The sequence below is a fragment of the Natrix helvetica genome (assembly GCF_964273705.1).
Source record: "Natrix helvetica genome assembly, chromosome: 1".
Lineage (NCBI taxonomy): Eukaryota > Metazoa > Chordata > Lepidosauria > Squamata > Natricidae > Natrix > Natrix helvetica.
Window position 1 is genome coordinate 136767205 of NC_138548.1, and position 21661 is coordinate 136788865.

General features: G+C 42.3%; 1 protein-coding gene across 1 annotated transcript in view; it reads right to left on the reverse strand.

Annotated features, from left to right (window-relative positions):
* ITGB5 (integrin subunit beta 5) overlaps nucleotides 1-16606 on the reverse strand; it is an 82061-nt gene extending 65455 nt beyond the window's left edge. The window contains exons 1-2 of the mRNA XM_081951520.1: nucleotides 16027-16606; nucleotides 1630-1715 (exon numbers count right to left, since the gene is read on the reverse strand). Coding sequence (XP_081807646.1) covers nucleotides 1630-1715; nucleotides 16027-16111 — 171 coding nt within the window. The 5' untranslated portion in view covers nucleotides 16112-16606. The remainder of the gene's footprint in view (nucleotides 1-1629; nucleotides 1716-16026) is intronic.
* Between the last annotated feature and the right edge of the window lie 5055 nt (nucleotides 16607-21661).

The following is a 21661-nucleotide window of genomic DNA, read 5'->3' on the forward strand; positions in this document are numbered from 1 at the left end:
CAAAAAAACGAGCTGTTTTATGCTCATTTCTGCCCTCCCCAGCCCCCAGAAGTTATCTGAAAGCCTTCCTACAGACTCTGCACTGCCATTTTGGTGAAGGGGTGGGGCTTTGGGAGGCAAAAAATGATGTATTCGATGTATAAGACGCACTCAGATTTTCAGCCTCTTTTTTGAGGGAAAAAAGGTGCGTCTTATACTCCGAAAAATACGGTACCTGTATTATTAAACACCTAGCTTTTGAAACTTATTCAGAAAATCATAAGCATGCCAAAAGGTGATTAGACTATGAGTCTCTTACATCTTCATAAAGTCATGTATTCTGATGGCACCATTTCAAATGAAACTTTTTGGAAAGCAGAGAAAAACAAAAACCCATTACCCAGAAAGTTTTTCTTTGCTACAAATGAAAGGAAGATTAATTGATGCTGAATTCTGCCCCTGGGTTAGATATTTGCATTCAGCAACTTGTGGAAATTGTATCCTAGAAACCTGGATGCTAGATGCAAATTTTAAAACCCAAACTTTATTCCATAGAAATCCAAACTTCATGAGACATTTTTATGAATAAAAGTATATAATTTTGTGGGATACAGTATCTTAATTTTTCCCCTCCGTAATGAGTACTTGAGTTAAAGTGAGGTGAAGACATTTAGAATGTCTCCTACAACTGTTCATAGTTAGTATAATATAGTCAACTTTTCCAGCCTAGCTCAAAAGCCTTGTTGTTATTGGCAGTGGCATCGTTCAAAGAGGATGTTTAAATGAAAAATTACTGTAGGATTCAGGAATTATTTCATATAAAACAGCCCTTTAACCTCTAGTCAGGTTTGAAAAGTCTTCACAACTGATTTGACTATGCTTCACCATGAACTACTGATGATTTTTCCCAAAAGAGCAGCCACAACAATCTCTGTATAAACATTTGTGCTGGCAGGGCTATTCAAAACACTTGCATTTTCTGTGCCAAGAAAATAACATAAATTCATTTTAATATGACTGTATCCTCACCAATATTTTCTGCCTTTTAGATGTCCCCACACCAGTGGCTCACTTGTCTTAAACATTAGCTCCTTACAAGGGGGCTCCAAGTCACAGGTTTGGAGGAAGCCAATATTCTCCTAGGTCGGTGATGGCAAACGTATGGCATGTATGCCACAGGTGGCATGCGCAGACCTCTCCGTGGGTAAATGAGCCATTGACCCAGCTCAGTTCCACTGCGCATGCATGCGCACCTCCCGCTGGCCAGCTGGTTTTCGGGTCTCTGCCACGCATGCACAGGGGGTGGGGTGCAAGCGGGAGATGCTTGCGCATGCGTGGCGGGGGGGTCACACACACATGCATGAGGAAGCACGGGTGTGTGTGATGCACCCTCCCTGCACCCCATTTTTTTTGTCTCAGGAGGCTTCATGGAGACCTGCTAGGCCCAAAACGTGGCATGGGAGCACGGGCTGATTGTGTTGCATGGGCATTGCATTATGGGTGTGGGCGTGTGTGTGTGTGTGTGTGTGTGAGAGAGAGAGAGAGAGAGAGAGAGAGAGAGAGAGAGAGAGGGAGAGAGAGAGAGAATCTGAGGTTAGAAATACCCAGGATGCAATTTACTTTGTTAGGGAGAAAGAAAGGGGAACGTACCTCTTTAAAACACCAAGCACACTTGGGATGAATGAGCAAGCATTCTTCACAAGAGGTAGCATTGCCGCTTGAACAAACACTGAGACCTTTAAAGAAAACAAAGAAAAGCTGAAAGAAAGCCCAAGGGGAAAAAAAAATATGGAGATTTTAAATGCTCCTGGAACAAAAGTAACCTGTAAGTATCAACATCAGGTACAAGTTTTACTTCGCAACAGAGAAGATGAATTTATCTTCTCCAAAGTTCAAAGGTGGCTAAATAACAACACGAAGAAGAAAAAATAAAAGATAAGTGAATGGAAACATTAAGTACTATGCATTACAGATAGTGATCCACAATTGAGCCCAAAATTTCTGTTGCTAAATGAAACCTTTGTTAAGTGAGTTTTGCCCCATTGTACAACCTTGTTGTTAAGTGAAGCACTGCAGTTGACATTTAGTTAACAGGGCTGTGAAGTGACTGGGGCTTCCCCATTGACTTTGTGAGAAGGTCGCAAAAGGTAAACACGTAACTCTGGGTCATAGCAATTGTCGTAAATATGAATCAGTTGCCAGGTGTCTGACCTCAGGACACTGCCACCGTCATAAATGTGAATCAATTGTCAAGCAGCCAAATGTAAATCACGTGACCATGGGGGATGCTGCAATGGTCGTAAGTGTGGGAAATGGTCAGAAGTCACTTTTTTTCAGTACCGTTGTAACTTTTGTCATTAAGTGAACCATTGTAAGTCAAGGGCTTTTACAAAATAAATAGCATACAATGGCCTTTTTTATCCACTATCTGAATAAAAATACCTATAAAATAAAGAATTAAGGAGAAAGATCAGCTTGAGCTCATTAGGCAGGACTTTTCAAAGTCTGAGGACTGAGGAAGGCATTTCATTAAATCAGGGGTGTCCAAACTTGGCAACTTTAAGACTTGTGGACTTCAACTCCCAGCTCTGCTGGCTGGGGAATTTTGGGAATTGAAGTCCACAAGTCTTAAAGTTGCCAAGTTTGGATACCCCTGCATTAAATCCTTCAAGCAGAGATGGACAAAAGGAATATGCAGTCACTCAAATATTCTTCGAGAGCTAACCCCTATGGGGCCTACCAAGTTGACTGCTTAAAGAGATATTTTTTAAATACCAGATGCAAAACAGCAAGCTGTATGTACCAAATTCTATTTATTTGTTTATTTATTTATAGCCATTTCTTTGGGCTCTTCAAATACTCCATTGTGTTCATAGAGAACATGCCGGTCAGTGGTGGGTTCCTACCGGTTCGGACGACTTCGACCGAACTGGTAGTACTTTGGCGGCCTGGTCGCTGGAACTGGCGACGACACAGACCTGCCACGCCCCCAAACTGGTTCTCTGGGTGGCGCCAAAGGCACCGCCATCTTGTTTTTGGCTTCTACGCATGCGCAAACCGATTTTTATTGTACTGCGTATGCGTGCACCACATGGCCACCGGCGAACCGGCAGTAGTGATTGCCGGAACCCACCCCGACCCTGGTTCACCTTCTGACAAATGGAATGTTTAATTAATTAAGTCTATCTAGCAAGACACTCAATTTGTGCAAAGATACAATAAAATTGCAGTGATTTGGTCAACCTGCCCATCAAATCCTTAGTAGTATTCCAAATGTATTCCTAAACCCTACAAGGAAGTCCATCTCTGGGCTGAAGCCTTGGCAGACTGATAAAGGAGAAGCAGCCTTTCAAACGTCTGGGTTTTAAGACACAATGTAGCCATTTCAAGTTATTGTGCAATCTCTTTATACTTAAAATAAATCCATCATATTCACAGTGTTGTTTCTCTATTGTGGGCAACATACTAGATTCTAGTAAGAAACATTGTATTATATACACGGTCATTGCCCTTTCATTATTTTCTGTGCAAAATTAATCAAAGAAATACTGCTGTTTAGAGCATTTCCTGAATTTGAGATTACTGGTCAATTACGCCTTATACATCGTTGTTATATTGTCTCCTTGGTTATTCTTCCTTCTGAGCTGGAGGCCCCTAAATTAGTCCTTTGACATGTAATATATAGGTTTAAACTAGTAGCTTTAACCAGTGGTAGGATTCAAGTAATTTAACAACTGGTTCGCCCAGTGTCAGGTTGGCTGTGTGGGAGCCGTGGCCCATTTCCATCCTCCAGCTTCGCTGCACATGCAGGACAAGCCTCCCACGATGGCCAACCTGACCTTGGGTGAACCGGTTGTTAAATTACTCTCCCCCAACTATCAAAGTGGATCCTGGGCACTGCACTGCAATAGAGAAACAGAAAATGGAGTGGCCAGGCACAAGGGAAGGAGGAGGAACAGGGAGAGGGAAAGTGGCCTTCTTCTTCCCTCACGCCGGTCACCCTGTTGCCCATTTCTCCATTGCCGCGCGGTGCCCAGAATCCATTTTGATAGCAACGGTGGGTGGGGTGGGGATAATTTAACAACCAGTTTGCCTGAACCAATGCAAACCGGATGAATCCCACCACTGGCTTTAACCATTGCAGCTAAAACCAAGGAGAATTCATATCCATCAATAGCTGAAACTTGTGAAATTCTATAATTTCCATTTGGGTTATGGAATACATGGTTCTGACATAACGGCATGTTGACAACTGAGATATGAATCAAGCTGCAAGGTTTCTCTCTCTCTCATTCTCTCTCCCCCCCCCTCTCTCTGTCATTCTCTCTCCCCCCCCCTCTCTTTCAGCAGTGAGCTATTACCATTACAGATCTTGACACTAGCTAGACTCTGGATATATACATATTTGATGTCTTTGCGTTAGTGTTGACTTCTGGTAGCTGCCTGGACAAGTCCCTGTAGTTTTCTTTGCAAGATTTTGGAAGTGGCTTGCCCTTGCCTGTTCCGACAACTGAGGAAGCTCAAGGTCATCTAACTGGCTTTGTACCCCAGGTATGCTGGAAGGAAAATCCATCTCATTTAGTTCCAAGCTGGGAGAAAGATGCTAGAAACAACATGGAGGCTGGAGGCGGACTGGAAAGAAGGTCCATTTATTGGTGAACAGAACCACCAAGGTTTATGGTTCTGGGTCAGCTGACCAAATGGTTGAAAGAGTGGATGGATCTTTATAGGTTTCTGTGACTTTTGAAGTTTGAGCTGTTCTGGGGGTGGTGAAGGGTCTTGGGTTCTGAAAGGGTGTTGGGAAATTCCTATTGTGGCTAATGGCTTTCTTCTGTGTTGGATCTTGGATGAGGGGTTCTTTTCTAATCCTACCCTTCTGCCTTTGTTAGTTGTGCTGCAAGAGTTTTGAAATATCTTGTCTTGAATAGATTTCTGCCTGCAATGTTTGCTTTGCTTATGAATAAAGCCATCTATTTAGTTGGCTTCCTCTTTCAATAAGCTCTTTATCTCCTTAAGTGCTGGCATCTGCTGCGGACTATTAAGAAAGACTGGGGGCTGCTTTCTGCCTCTAAAAACATGTTTCTCCGTTTCTCCTTTAGGGAAATATAATATTCTGCCTTTTTTTTAATATTTCCCAAAATATTTCATTCTTCTGGGGGATGAGGGGGGGACCTTCCTACAGGTGGTACCAGATTATATTATATATGGTTATAATATAATATAATATAATATAATATAATATAATATAATATAATATAATATAATATAATATAACAATATAATATAATATAATATAATATAATACATACATACGTGTGTGTGTGTGTGTGTGTGTGTGTGTGTGTTACAACCCCTGATATGCCCAAATATGGGAGGGAACTCACTACTCCCCCTTTCTGTCTATTGGCTCACTACAGGAGACTATCCAGGCAGAAAACCATATTTTTAATGTTGCCTTTTTATATTTGTGTTGTATTTGTGCTGATAAATAAATAAAGGGAGACTAGTATAGATCTATTTCAAGCTATTTAGCTCTCATCAGCTAGCCATACCCTTACTGGGATTCTGGCTAGTTGATGAGAGCTAAATAGCTTGAAATAGATCTATACTAGTCTCCCTTTATTTATTTATCAGCACAAATACAACACACACACACACACACATATTATATAATATTATAATATATATTATATATGGTTTCTCACCTGGTATCTTAACCATTGCATAAAACTGGACCACATAGGAAAGCAAACAGAGAATAAAAAAGGGATTAACTTGCTTTCAACTGCCTAGTTATAACAATGATGAATGCAGAAAAGGAAAAAGGCATTATGGGAAGGGTTCTACAGTTCTCACTGAATTCACATTACTGTAAAGGAATCAAACGAATGACTCTGCATTCATGCTATGCGGTCTAAAGAGAAAATGACCTGAGGCTGGATTACAAACGGATTTCTTTTCTCTCATACCAAAGTGTCAGTGTAATAACTGCATACACTAGATCCCAATAAATCCTTCTTAAAAGATCAACAGAAGCATTAATTGGTTTGGCTCCAAAATTTCTCATCAGCAACCATAAGTAAGAGCAAAAAAGAAAGGGTAACACTGAATGGCAAGTTAGATGTGGCTCAAACAGATTTGCAATTTCATCTCGGTAGGAATTTCAATTTCCCTTCATAACACTTTTCTGTTGTTGTTCTTGTGCAGCCTATGATGATTTTTCAAAATGCAAAAGATGGGTGTTGTCTGCATGAATCATTCACTTTGAGAATTGAAAATTCCACACCCCACAGACTTGAAAAAATAACAACCTGCTCCACCACCAGCAGTTTTGTATCAAATGGTTTAGAAAATTGTCAACTTTAAGACGTGTGGACTTCAGCTACCAAAATTCTGGAAATTGAAGGCCCACACAACTTAAAATTGGCAAGGTTGGGAAACACCGTTTAAAGGCAACTGGACTTTCTTTTTTGTTTTTATCTGAAGACGTTTCGCTACTCATTCAAGAAGCTTCATCGGTTCTGGCAGGATAGTGGGGGGGGGGCATAAAGGACTCCTGTCATCCTCCCTCATCCTGCCAGAATTGATGAAGCTTCTTGGATTAGAAGCAAAATGTCTTCAAATAAAATAAAGGAAGGAAGTCAAATTGCCTTTTGAAAAAGCACCTTTAAGACAACCATGAACTGGATGGCTGAGAATCTCCATAGAGTGCTTAAAGACACGTTCAACCTGTGGAACGCTGAATTCTCTAAACCATTTAAGATGCGTGGGCTTCAATTCGCAGAATTTTGGTAGTCGAAGTCCATATGTCTTAAAGTTGACACCATTGGGAAACACTTACCTAAAGGATGATTTTAAAAAAAAAGCTATGCATTGACTTGATCATAGAGATGGGTCTACAGAGGTTTTTGGGAGGGAGAAAAAAGAGAGGGAGGTGTGATAGAAATCATATATGCCTACTTTTCTATTGATAGGGCGCTCCATTTTGATGGCAGCCGTGGGGAGGAAGAAACAAGCAGTTCTGTTTTCTTTTTGTAAACCCAGACAAGTGTTATAGCGATAAGAAAAAAATAAATCACCTGCTGACTTTGGAATTTAGGAGATGTGATGAAGAATATATGAATCTACAGAAAGGCAGAATTGATTTTCAGAGGAGAACATTCCAGACATCAATTTAAAAAAAAAACATTTTAGGCAGTCAACTAACTTGGGCTAAATATTTCAAGTAGTAGCTTTCAAGCTATCTTAGCCTGCACAGATTCTTCCTTCCTTGGCCTTCTTTATTTTGCTCAATGCTGACCATTTTGTTCTTCTGTTCTGTCTCACAGTTCTCCCAGAGAATGTTCTTCCATGTCGGACGATGTTATGGGAATTTCTTTCTCTACTCTAGGTTGGGTTACTGTCATAAGCAAATGACGCCATTGTTCAATAAATCAGTTTTCAAAATCCAAGCTAAATGTTACGTAGCAATGAAGTCTGTTACGTAGCAATGAAGTCTGAACAATGACGCCATTGTTCAACAAATCAGTTTTCAAAATCCAAGCTAAATGTTATGTAGCAATGAAGTCTGTGTTATCCTCCACAGTTTCAAGCCATCCAATATGATCAAGAAGGACAGATTGAACTCTGGGTACCATCAATTAAAGCAGGGGTCCCAAAACTTGGCAACTGCCAAAATTCTCCAGCCAGCTCTGGCAGTTGAAGTCCACAAATCTTAAAATTGCCAAGTTTGAAGACCTCTGAATTAAAGAACGTCATCTTGAAGGATTCAGAAAATGCACTTACTTTATCACAGCATCTTATCTCTGGAACAATATTACCCCCTTCCCCTAAGATTTTTATAACTCCTATCTTTACACAATTCAGGAAATAGTTCAAAACCTGAGTATCTTCCCAAGCATTGTGGATAGGGTGATGGTGAGTATTTATTTATTTTTTGTTATGGTTGGTTCATAAGCGCTCTTTGGTTCTTGTATGTAGACAGTTGTGTCCTTTTTAATCTGTAAGCCAACAGGGGTTGTCAAGGTGGCCACAAAATTTGAAAATCAATAAAGTCAATAAGCAAATGTCATGTGGTTTGTGGAACATGATGGGAAACTCTAGAACAGTGTTTCTCAAACTTGGCAACTTTAAGTCCTGTGGACTTCAACTCCCAGAATCCCCCAGCCAGCATAGCTGGCTGGGGAATTCTGGGAGTTGAAGTCCACAGGACTTAAAGTCGCCAAGTTTGAGAAACACTGCTCTAGAAGGAGAATTTTTGCCATGTCAACCTTAGCAGTAAAAGGTTAAAATAAAATGTGAAATATTGATTACCTGCCATCACATTGGTGTCACCTCTTAAAGAGGCCACCTACACTTAAATGCAAAACATGCATCATTTTCTATGCTGTGTACAAAACAGGTCAAACATCTCTCTGCCTAAATCCATCTTTCTCTCATTTTATCATTTTTATTTTATGTGCAATGCTAATGTGTGAATTATTTCTTCAAATAATAATACTGACAAAATAAGGTAGTGTTACATAATGAGAATAAAATATTTTTTTTCCAAAATAAAGATTATGAAAACAGCATTCCACATTTTTGTCCTGCATTTAAAAGCAGACAATTATGCCCTTTATCTATACCACCGTGACTATCATAATATAAACTCTCAGAATTTAATCCATTTATTATTTTTGTTACACAAAAATTTGTTTAACAAATTTGTTTACCTATACAATCCCCAGAAGGCCTTTTGATAGAATTCTGAATTCCACAAATTCAGATTTAAGATGAACTATGATGTGGGGGCAAACCCAGTATCAATTCTTATAACTAACAGTTCTGGAGGATGATTAGAACATAGTAGATTTGAAAGCTAGAAGGTGAAGTAGATGAAGGACAAGAAATAGAAAGCCAAATTCATCAATTAGTTTGTTTTCACGAAGAATGAATAATTACATGGATGGTTATTTGGATAGATTTTTGATCAGGTAATGGCATATGTCAAATGTTCAGCTTCTGAATCAAATTTCAGGCAGTGACTTGTGATCTAGTACTTAATGTGTTAATAGAATGCACAGTATCATTCCGTTAATAGCATTCTGGGGAATACGATTGAAATATTAAGTTTACAATAGCATGCCAGTTTCTACCCTGACTTGATTTCATCACTCAGAAATAAATTAACTGCCCAAGTTTTTGCTTGTATTTTACTTCCAGATGTCTTGGATTCAGTGTTTGTTATAACAATGTCTGGGAGGTTTTCACCGGCTTCTGCAGTTTTTCAATTCTTCATCACAGGCTGCTTAATTTAGAAGACCGTTTGTTAACACTGCTTCTTAAATAGTAATTGTAAGAAGGAAATCAACAAAACAGCTAAGAGCACTCAGATCTATTTCTACTTTTAAAAGTGCACGATCATCACAATGAGAATATTTAGGGAGTGCATTTTGCAAAGTTAACACAAGTTTTTATGATAAGGACATTCTTATATTTTCATAGCAGCTTCTCCAGTATTTTTAATCGCAGTAGTAAACATCTCAATTGCAGCGGCCTATGCTAGATTCATTTACCAGTTCACAGAATCCCGCTGCATTATTATTTACCATAGATATGAGAGGAGCATTTTCCTGGTTGTCCCATGAATTTATTTTTTCACAAACAAGCCTAGAATGGGGCTGGCAGGTTTAACTCAGCCTGAATTCTATTTGAGCCTTGAGTGAGCATTTGCCCACACATGTTCAAGAACTTCATCATAACCGCAAGGAATCGCTTTTTTCCTTTGTAACTAAGACAAGGAATTAAAGGACATGATATGCCTCCAAGAAAGGCGGTTAATATGCCTTTCCAATCTTAGTCTTCTAGCCTCAGACCATCCTCCAGTTCTGCTTCCACATAAAGTTAGAAAACAACTTCAAACCAAACTACATGCTTCATACCATGCTACATTCCAGAGTTGGACATTTTTCAATTTCATGGTGCTTCAAGAAAAGATGTATGAAGCTTAAAAGTGCAGGAATGCTGAATTACAGCAGCAGCTGTTATCAACTAAAGTACCGAAGGGTTTTTTTCCCCCCTACTAGAAAAATAACCAAATCAAATCCCCTTGTAAAGGAGGAAAAGGGATATGCATGTATGTATATGTATGTATATGTGTGTATTTTTATGTTTATATGTATGTATGTATATTTTATTGTACGCCGCCCCGAGTCCCTTGCGGAGAGGGTGTGGCTAACAAATTAAATTTCTAATTTCTAATTTCTAATATTAAGACTTACCACCTCAGCCATCAACTTCCAATTGTGGGACTTAAAAAAATAGGTACCACAATGTGTGAGAATTAGTATATTCTGTCTTTGGAGAATTATGGACAGGGAATCACTGAGCTGCTTTTCTGAAATATAGTTCAGGCCACTCGAGGGGTAAAAAACATCTGAGTGTATATACACAAATGAGGTGGGAAGAGAGTTTTATTTTAATAGTAACATAGAAGGGTGTAAAGCAGTAGTGGGATTCAAATTTTTTTACTACCGATTCTGTAGGCGTGGCTTGGTGGGCATGGCAGGGGAAGGTTACTGCAAAATCCCCATTTCCTCCCTATCAGCTGGGACTTGGGAGGCAGAGAATAGATGGGGGCGAGGCCAATCAGAGGTCATATTTAGCGGTTCTCCGAACTATTCAAAATTTCCGCTACCGGTTCTCCAGAACTGGTCAGAACCTGCCGATTACCACCTCTGATGCAAAGGCATTTTGAACACAAACATGTGCAAAACTTCCTGGTTTTGAGTTTGAGTTATTTTGTATCTTCTGGAAGAATTTCACACTGAAAAAGGGAGGCTTCAAAATGTTTTGAACTCCAAAGAGTTCAAATGGAAACATTTTGCATATCCCTTGTGAAACAGAAATGAGAATCCACAATACCCATGAGTTAGATCTTAGCTCAATATTACGTAGACCGATCTATGACAGTTTTGCATAACTGCAGGCAGGAATCGTCTTCACTTTTCCTGTGAAGTGGTGGGTCTTGAACACAAGAACTTCTGAGGCAAAGCGGATGTTCGGTCGCTAAATTACAGTTTTGATATGATCTGTCCGTAAAGGATTTTCTAACACCAAGGAGAATGCTCACATGGTTGAGAAGACATTAAATGATGCCAGAGTCAGCAAGGATAAATGTGATCTTTGTAGCAATAGCAATAGCACCTAGACTTATATACCATTTTACAGTGCTTTTACAGCCCTCTCTAAGCAGTTTACAGAGTCAGCATATTTCCCCCAGCAATTTGGGTCCTCATTTTTACCCACCTCGGAAGGATGGAGGGCTGAGTCAACCATGAGTCAGTGAGAATTGAACTGCCAAAATGCAGGTGGCTGGCAGTCAGCAGAAATAGTCTGCAGTACTGTACTCTAACCATTGCGCCACTATGTAACTTTTTAACTAAATCGCATTGTGTCAAATAATAAACAACCGAACCATCATCAGCGTATCAGGACAGAAGTCCCCAACATTTCCAGGTTTGTGGACTGGGGGGGAGGAGCGGAACTTAAATGAGCATGCATACATTCATCAGTTGCTTGCACAAGCAAGGATGCGCATGTATGCACACACACTCGTCAGCCATTTCTGTAGTCCAGTTGCAAACCCCTCACAGCTTACTAGTGAGTGGGCCACAGCCCATAGGTTGGGGGCTCCTGTTTTAGGACATTGATAATTGATAAATATAGTTCTGGGTAGAAGTAAAAAGGGCTGCTATCTGGCATGTATCAAACAGAGATTCTGAGAACTTTAAAAATATGATCTCTTGAAGAAGCAATATTTATAGTAGAAAAGTACGTCATGATCCAGGTTAGGATCAAGCAACGTATCAGCAAGAAAGCAGCCTTGTATTTATGTAGTTTTCCTGGATGCCTGAAGTCTTGGCAAAAAAAAGCCTTGTTTAAAGACCAACTCTGTGCTACCTCAAGTTTTAAAGAGAAGTTGCTTCAAGAGGAGTTTTCTTAATGCTAAAAATGCTATGTGTAGGCAGAGATCCGATCCTTTTAAAGGAGTGCAAAGATATGACCGTCTATGTGAAGATTTACTGCTTCTATAAACGGAAGCCAGCTAGGTCATTCAAGGAACTTACCCAAGGAAAGCATGATAGCCTATTTCCTGTTGCAAAACCTCTTCACAGAATAGTCGAAGAATTATTCCAGTGCAATATGCAATGTGTATTCCTACCAAGCAGCCCTTCTCTGTCAACTATATTTATTCCTACTTCTATTCTTCAATAAAATATTCGAGGCCAATCCTGAGTGAAACGTGACAAACACAAATTTAGCACTAGATATAACCACACCAAAGCCACTGAGTCAAAGGTGAACTCAGTGGCTAAGATGCTGAGCTTGTCGATCAGAAAGGTCGGCAGTTCGGCGGTTCAAATCCCTAGCACCGCGTAACAGAGTGAGCTCCTGTTACTTGTTCCAGCTTCTGCCAACCTAGCAGTTCGAAAGCATGTGAAAATGCAAGTAGAAAAATAGGAATCAGCTTTGGTGGGAAGGTAACAGTGTTCCGTGTGCCTTTGATGTTTAGTCATGCCGGCCACATGACCATGAAGACGTCTTCGGACAGTGCTGGCTCTTCGGCTTTGAAACAGAGATGAGCACCACCCCCTAGAGTCAGGAACCTTTATAACCACACCTTTCATCTTGAGAAGGCAACTTCATTCCTGCATCTTTCCCCCAATCACAATATCTTTTCCTCAGACACTTCCTTATAAAATTAAGTTTGTAGATCTCAAAACCTTAAAAATATTGAAACCAGCAGTGTGATTTTGAGCCAGTCACTATCTCTCTCAGCCCTAGAAGAGAAGCAAACCACTTTCAAATGTTGCAAAAACAGGTGTATAGATCCATGTAGATGTTCATAAGATGGTATAAAAATAATAATAAGGAAAGACTTTGGAATTTTTCTTACCGCTAACCCAACTGCCTTTAACTTGTTGTAGACTTCCAGTTTGCATTTCTCCACATATTGAAATCTGTAGAGTGACAGATTGTAGTGGTACATCATCTGTTACAATGCGAGTGGTGTCCGTATTTTAAGAAAGGTGGAAGGAAGGCAATTCAAAACAACATTCGCAAACAGGACAAGAACACACCTCCCCTTCGCTGCTAGCTTTGCTTCTTTCTAACCATTTTCTCCTGAAAATTGCATCCCTTTTGAAGCATGCATTGGAACAGCAATAAAGTATGCTCCCTCCCATATTTGGGCATACCAGGTGCTTTGACATAACACTTAATTATTTCCTTGGCTCAGCTGATAAGGAAGGACAGCTTGTGGCTTACAACTGCCTAACATGTAAAAACAGCCCAGGTTTAAATCCCAGTAAGGGTATGGTTAGCTGATGAGAACTAAATAGCTTGAAATAGATCTATACTAGTCTCCCTTTATTTATTTATCAGCACAAATGCAACACACACACGCACACACACATATCCTTGTGATCAACTGCCATATACAGTCACAAGCAATCACTTCTAAATTACAATGCACTCCATGTGAAAACGATGTATAGAGTGCTCTAAGATATATTATAGGGTAGTGAAGGCTAACCTTTTTGCCATCACGTGCCAAAAGTGGGGGAAGCATAGGGGGGTCGTGCATGGGTGTGCCCACACCCATAATTCTATGTGAGCGACCTCCTCATTTTCTCCCTCCCTGAAGCCTCCGGAGGGAGAAAAACGGCCCAACGCACAAACCGGAAGTCTGTTCCTGAACTTCCAGTTTGCGCGCTGGGTTGTTTTTCGCCCTCCGGAGGCTTCAGGGAAGCCTCTGGAGGCTGAAAAATGGTCGAAAATGATGGCTGAAGTCAGCTGGAGCTGATAGGGCAACGCCTTGCGTGCCCTAATATATGGCTCTGCGTGCCACCTGTGACACGCGTGCCATAGGTTTGCCATCACAGTTATATGGAATATAATACTTTCTACTGTTTAGTTAGATCCATATTGTATTTATTAAACAGGTAAATGTGTTTGTCCCATGGCCTGGCCCCAATGGGAACCTAGCGAGTAAAAAGTGCTTTTGTCAGAAGTGAAAGCTGGGTATAACTTCAACAGGGGTGCAAATTGACATTTTAAAACATCCCACAATCCACAAATTGTTTTTTTTTAAAAACTAATTATGTAATTGAAGCTTATTTTTCAAATTGAGAGATGAAAAAGATCTGTTGCCTCAAATACACTGAGGGAGGCATCATTACAATTTCTCTTACATCTCCAGCTATTCAATATTACTGCTGGAAGTGATACAGGGCAACCATACCTGCCAGTGTTATTTTCTCTGCTGAGTAATCTACTTCTGCAACAAGCAGTAGGAATTAAACTAGCATTTAAAGACCACCTTGTTTCTAACTTTCCCTGGAAGCATCTTAAAGGTAAAGAGAGGGAAGCAAATAAGCTAGTAACAAGACTATTTCCAAAGATACAGAAGAGCTAATAAGCACGTTTGGGGACTTGATATTAACAGGTTAACAGAGTTGGAAGGGACCTTGTAGGTCATCTAATCCAACCCCACACCCAAGGAAGAGACCCTACACCATTTCTGGAAAATGGCAGTCCAATCTCTTCTTGAAAGCCCCCAGTGATGAAGCTCCTGCAACTTCCGAAGGTGGGCTGTTCCATTGGTGGATTGTTCTCTGTGTCAGAAAGTTTCCACCCATTATTCCTTGTCTGGCCTTCAGGTGCCTTGGAAAATAACTTGACCCCCTCCTCTCTGTAACAACCCCTCAAATATTGGAACACTGCTATCATCTCCCCCTTGGTGCTTCTCTTCACTAGACTAGCCATGGCCAGTTCCTGCAACCACTCATTGTATGTTTTAGCCTCCAGTCCCCTAAACATCTTGGTTGCTCTTCTCTGCACTCTTTCTAGAACATGTAAACAGAATATGAAGGAGAAGTCTTCTTTACTTTGGACTGCCCGCATATTCTCACCAGCTTCCACATCTATGGAAATCTTGCCCAACTTGGCACAATGTTGAATATCTTGAAAGCTGCATTCTCAAGGCGCCACACTGGGAAAGCTGAGCTACAGCTATTTCAAAATCACTAACCACCTTATAAACACTTTGAAAAACACTGTATCAGCAAACCAAGTCCATACACTCCTACAACACCCACGTCTGCTTGGTTCAGTTGGGGGAAAAACAAAACACCAGAGAGCCTTCTCTCATAGGGCAGAAGTAAGCTCCAAAGCATCTGAAGTCATGACAAGAAGCAATGGATGAAAACTAATCAAGGAGAAAATTCCTGACAAGTTAGGACAATTAATCAGTGGAAAGGCTGGATTCCAGATTGTGAGTGCTCCAACAGGGAAAGTTTTAAAAAAGAAACCGGACAACTATTTGTCTGAAATGGTATATAGGGCTTCCTGCCTGAGCAGGGAGTTTAAGTAGAAGACTTCCAAGGTCCCTTTCCAACTCTTGTCATCCTGTTCTGTTAAAAGCTTGGGGTGTCTATTCTTCAGGCACCACTACCAATTCAGGTTCTGTTTCTACAGCTTTTGTTTCACGTGGCATCATCCGAAAGACCTGGCAAACTTTAATCAATCCATTTAGCCACTTCTTCGCTGCAGCCAAAGCAACCGGGCACCCTCCAAAATGCCTTGGCAGCCGGTCCCATCCTCCTGCAAGTACAGTTGAAGGAACCCAGACCATACATTGGGGGGGGGGGGGAGAGGGGTGTTGAATAACCGCCCATCTATTTACAGACCTCTGGGCTGCTGCTGCTGCTATCGAAACACTGGTATGTTTACAGGGAGTTCTACACGTGCTACGTTTATTGTTTCCCATTAACTCCTTCTCTTCCCCGCTTCCCCAAGTCCTGCCTGCCGCGAAAAGCAGCTTAAAGATTCACAAAAATAAAGTTATCCTTTACTGTGAATTGGGCGGCCGTCTGACACAACTCCCCTCCCTTCCCCATGCAAGATTCACACAACTATGACATCTTGTCACCACCACCACCCCGAACGTCCCCGGCGCCAAATAAAATATATTCCGCCAAGTCCCTTTTGGTTTGCACTCACCTGCAACGCCGGGGCAAACGGAGGAGAGGATCCAAAGGCAGGCGGCGGCGGCGGCGTACCGCGGGAACCTCTTCCCCAGGGCCATGACGACGATCGCCGCCGCAGACGAGAGGACTAAAAAGCTTTGGGGGGGGGGGGGAAGCCCGGCGGGAGTCGTTAACAAAGGCCACCGCTGCCACGGCAGGAGGCACGGATCGCTTGGGCGGCTGGATCGGGCGCGATCCTAAGCATTAGTGTCTACGGCCACCGAGTCCAAGCCAGCCAGCCAGTCAGCCAGCCGGAGGAAAGTAAGGCAAGAGAGGATCGGCGGCTGGCTGCTTCTTCACATCGTCTGGCTGTTTCCGTCCCGGGCGAATCTGGCCGGTCGCTCTCCAGGGAATCCAAAGTTGCGGGACGGCCTGAAACGGGCAGATCTCCCAGGCCCTGGAAGCAGCCACTGCCTCCTTCTCTGCCGCCTGGATCGCTTTGGGATTTGGGGGTTTGGTTTTTTCTTTGGCTGTGTTTGTTTCTCCTCAACCTGCCCCCCTCCCCCTTCCCCTCCTTTCCTGGATGACTCTTCAGCTCTCTGGCTGGGACTCTCTTCCCAAACTCCTGAACTTTCTTGCTGCCCGGGCTCTGAATGGTAAATCTCCGCCCAGCCCGCCCAATCGGCATCCAGCAGCGATTAACTCTCTGCAGCCCTGAAGAGAGGCCTCTCCCGGCTTTTTTTAAATTGGAGTCAGGATGGATGGGAATGAAGGCAGGACTGAAGGCAGAAATAACGGAGTCGGAAGAGACCGTGGAGGTCTTCTAGTCCAACCCCTCCCCTCTCCCCACTCAAGCAGGAGACTTTATACCATTTGGGACAAATGCCTGTCCAATCTCTTCTGAAAAACTTCCACAACGTCTGGAGGGCAGATAGTCCTCGTCTTACAACCATTCGTTTAGTGATCATGAGCCGTGGTGCCGGAGTGGTTAGAATGCAGTATTGCAGGCTAATTCTGCTAACTGCTGGCTGCCAGCAGTTGGACAGTTTGGGTCTCACCAGGCTCAAGGTTGACTCAGCCTTCCATGGTGGGTAAATTGAGGACCCAGATTATTGGGGACAGTGCACTGACTCTGTAAACTGCTTAGAGGGGGCTGTAAAGCAGTGTGAAGTGGTATATAAGTGCTATTGCTATTCGAAGTTAGAAGGCACTGAAAAAAAGTGACTTATGATTGTTTTGCACCCTTATGGCCATTGTAGCATCCCTCTGGTCACTTGATCAAAATTTGGACACTGGGCAACTGGCTCATATTTATCACAGTTGCAATGTCCCAGAGTCATGCAGTCCTCTTTTGTGATCTTCTAACAAGCAGTGTCAATGGGGGAAGCCACATTCACTTAACAACTGTCATAAAATGGCCATAAAATGGGGCAAAATTCAGTTAACAACTGCCTTGCTTAGCAATGGAAATTTTGGACTCAATTGTGGTCGTACGTCGAGGACTATGTGTACCGTAACAATATTAAGCCATGGTGTTTCCTTTCCCAAGGCTCAGAATTTCCAGCTGCAAAGCCAATTTGTAGCTTTGTTTGAACTATACAATAAATGTAAGGCATGACATTCGAATATTCTGAAATAGTAGAGTAATTCTAATGTCCAGCAATAGAGGAAGGCTGTATGTCCGTAGGTGGGGTTTATTGATAGAACACCCTAGAAGAAGTGTAAAAAAATTACTAATAAACCTTTTTAATCATTCAAATCTCTTTGCTAGTTTCTGGTACTAGTTTTGGGGCAGCAGCCATCTAGAGTCTGGACACAACAGTTTCAGAAGCATCCCTGGATCTGCTGGTGGGTGGCTTCGTGAGTAACAAGTAATTTATATTTGTTTTCTCATCAAGAGAGCTATGAAATGGTTGCATCATTGCTGGAATCAATGCTTCTTTCTGCATTGGAAGGCTGTTCTTGGGGAAGCTCAGGCCCAAGTCATCTCCTGATTAAACTCTATTTATGGAGCTGCCCTTCAAGAACAGAGAGACTCTAGAAAGAGCGCAGAGAAGAGGAACAAAGATGATTAGGGGACTGGAGACTAAAACATATGAAGAACGGTTGCAGGAACTGGGTATGTTTAGCTTAAGAGAAAGAAGGACTAGGGGAGACATGATAGCAGTGTTCCAATATCTCAGGGGTTGCCACAAAGAAGAGGGAGTCAAACTATTCTCCAAGGCACCTGAGGGTAGAACAAGAAGCAATGGGTGGAAACTAACCAAGGAGAGAAGCAACCTAGAACTGAGAAATTTCCTGACAGAACAATTAATCAGTGGAACAACTTGCCTCCAGAAGTTCTTAATGAAGCACAGTGGTCCAAAGTCCTGTTGCTCAGTGGTCCAAAGTCCTCTTTTCTGATGAGAGCAACTTTTGCCAAAAGCACTAAAACCTGACCGTGGGATTACTGTGCTTGATTGGCCCCTCCATTCTTCCTCCATACTCTGGGTCCTTGGTTTCCAAATGAGATGCAAAAGTTGCTCTCATCAGAAAAGAGGACTTTGGATCAAGGAGCAACAGAACTTTGGACCACTGTGCTTCATTAAGACCAGGGTCAATGCAGCCGTCTACCAGGAGATTTTGGAGCACTTCATGCTTCCTTCCGCAGGTGAACTTTATGGGGATGCTGACTTCATTTTCCAGCTTCCCACACTGCCAAAAGCACCAAAACCTGGCTCAATGACCGTGGGATTACTGTGCTTGTTTGGCCAGCAAACTCGCCTGACCTGAACCCCATAGAGAATCTATGGGGCATTGCCAAGAGAAAGATGAGAGACATGAGACCGAACAATGCAGAAGAGCCGAAGGCCGCTATTGAAGCATCCTGGTCTTCCATAACACCTCAGCAGTGCCACAGGCTGATAGCTTCCATGCCACGCCACATTGAGGCAGTAATTGCTGCAAAAGGGGCCCAAACCAAGTACTGAGTACATATGCATGCTTATACTTTTCAGAGGTCTGATATTGTTCCATGTACAATCCTTGTTTTATTGATTGCATGTAATATTCTAATTTTCTGAGATGGTGGATTTGGGGTTTTCATGAGCTGTATGCCATAATCATCACAATTATTACAAATCACGGCTTGAACTATCTTGCTTTGCATGTAATGAGTCTTATCTCATATATTAGTTTCACCTTTTAAGTTGCATTACTGAAATAAATGAACTTTTGCACGATATGCTAATTTTTCGACTTTCACCTCTATATGCTTTGGGTCTCTTCTCTGAAACACTGCCATCTAGTGGCGTTGTGGAAGTGTGACCCCTGATGCTGCCCTTTGGAATGACACCTTGCATGAGAAACAAAGGCCCCAACCCTTGCTTAGGCATGAAGACAAAATCTTTCCTCCAACCACTGGGTCAGGTTATTAGCAGATCATGCTGTATGTGTGGTGCAACTTGGTTAAAATTTCCAGGGGTCTTCGCTTTTCTGTAATATGATTTTGTTATATTTTCGGTTTATGTATTGCATTGTGAGCTACCTGACATGTTAAGTCCCAAAGGTGCTTTTGTCAAGAGGCAACTGGACTTTCTTGTTTTTTCTTTGAAGATGTTTTGCTTCTCATCCAAGAAGCTTCTTCAGCTCTGACAGGATAGTGGTGAATGGAAGGATTTATGTTCCTTGCAGACAGCTGGTCATTTGCATCCTTTTAGGGGGGCATTGAAGCACTTGGAGCACTTTATCTGTGTCCTCAGGGTCACACAAATAGTGCTCCTGGTTCCTTTAGTCTTCAGTTTTTCCTTTGGAAATCCATTCCTACTCCCAAACCATTCAAAGGGTGTTCGTCCCAAATTGTATAGCTAAAAGTCTGTAGGGATTCTCAGTCATCCATTGCAGACTACAGGAACCAGTCCAATTAAATCAGTAAAACCAAACCTTTATTGTCAATGCACAACATGTGTAGAATGAAATTGGATGAGCCTCCCTTGGTGCAGCCTCCCCCTCCCCAAAAACACAGAATACATAATAAAGAAAAATAAATCCCTAAACCCAAATAAGTAGTAACTAGCACACATTCCCATATACATATATGTTGTGGCCCAGCAGGAGCCATTGGAGCTGACACCTGACTCTGACAGTGAGGGTCCCTATGAGTCGGCTCTGAAGGATATGGAGGACCCTGGACAGGGTTCCGACTCTGAGCAGGGATCAGAGAGGCTGGTTGGCCACCAGGAGGCTCCTGATGTCATGCCTTGGAGCAGTGGGGAGGAGACAAGGGACAGTGAGTCAGAAGTCAGCAGTGAGTTGTTGGATGCTCATCACTGACGAGCTAATAGGCATCAGGAACAGTTGCGCAGTTACAGGAGGTAATTGCACTCGGCTGATGGTAATTAGACTCCTCTCCAGACTATAAAAGGACTGCTTGTGCACACGCCTTTTGCAGAAGTCAACGCATGAACTAATGTGGGAGTACAGTCTTGTGAGCGTGGCAGGCTGGATTGCTGCTAATGCTTATCAGTGCCGGGTTGTTATGAAGGCTTTTTTGTGTTGGATTGCTGCCAAGGACCTGTCTGTCTGTAAATAAATCTGGTGAAGTATCTTTGGCTCGGAGTGTGTGTTGGTGGGGGACGAGGGGGGTCAGAACACATGTTCTGACCCCCCTCGTCCAATATAAACATGTTTATATAAATACCAATATAAACATGTTGCACGTTGCGCTGGCTCTGCAAGTCGATCATATTAGACCCGATTATGGTGTTATGTTACGTTCAGAAGTCTGACAGCCCATGGATAAAAGCAATTTTTCAGCCTATTCGTTCAGCTGGCTGTGCTGCTATATCTCCTGCCTGATGGCAGGAGAGTAAAGAAGTGCTGACCAGGGTGTGAATCATCCCTGAGGATTTTTCTCACTCTGCTAAGGCAGAGTTGCCTCCTGAAAAAGCACCTTTGGGACAACCATGACCTGGGTGACTGAGAATCTCTACTAACATCTTAAGGTTGACATGGGCAGCTCTCTAGATTCTATAAATAATGCAAGGGAAGTTTGCAAATGACGTCTCCATATGTCCATTAGGTTTGTATAAAGAGAACATAGTCGACTTTCGTGCGTCACATTTAGAGCATTGGAGGCCACGCTTGGGAATCAAGCTGTATCCAAGAGGGTATCACCCTCATGGACATCAAGGCTGGGCTGAACTATGCCAAACTCTTCTGCCTCAAGCGTTGCAGGCTTGCTCCGGGCATGCAGTTAACTCCACGCTTAGGAATCTCTTTCAGATCAAGTTTATTATCAGGCATTCTTAATAGCAAAACTTACAGTTCAGTGTTACTTCTGACTTTCCATGATCAGTCCATGATCTTCTGACTTTCCATGATCTGTCCATGATCTTTGGGTCTCTTCTCTGAAACCCTGCCATCTAGTGGCGTTGGGGAAGTGTGACCCCTGATGCTGCCCTTTGGAATGACACCTTGCAGGAGATACAGATGGCCCCAACCCCTGCTTTACACGTAGTGTAAAAAGATGATGAATTTATCCCCAGGCTGAGCGGAGATGTAGAACGCTACTATTCCGGTTCACAAAGGCATTTAAACTGCCCGGCTATAAACTTTGCGTGTGGGCAAGGTGCCCCAGTGGCCAATCATAAACAGAGATGTGATCACATGTCATGGAACTACATTTCCCA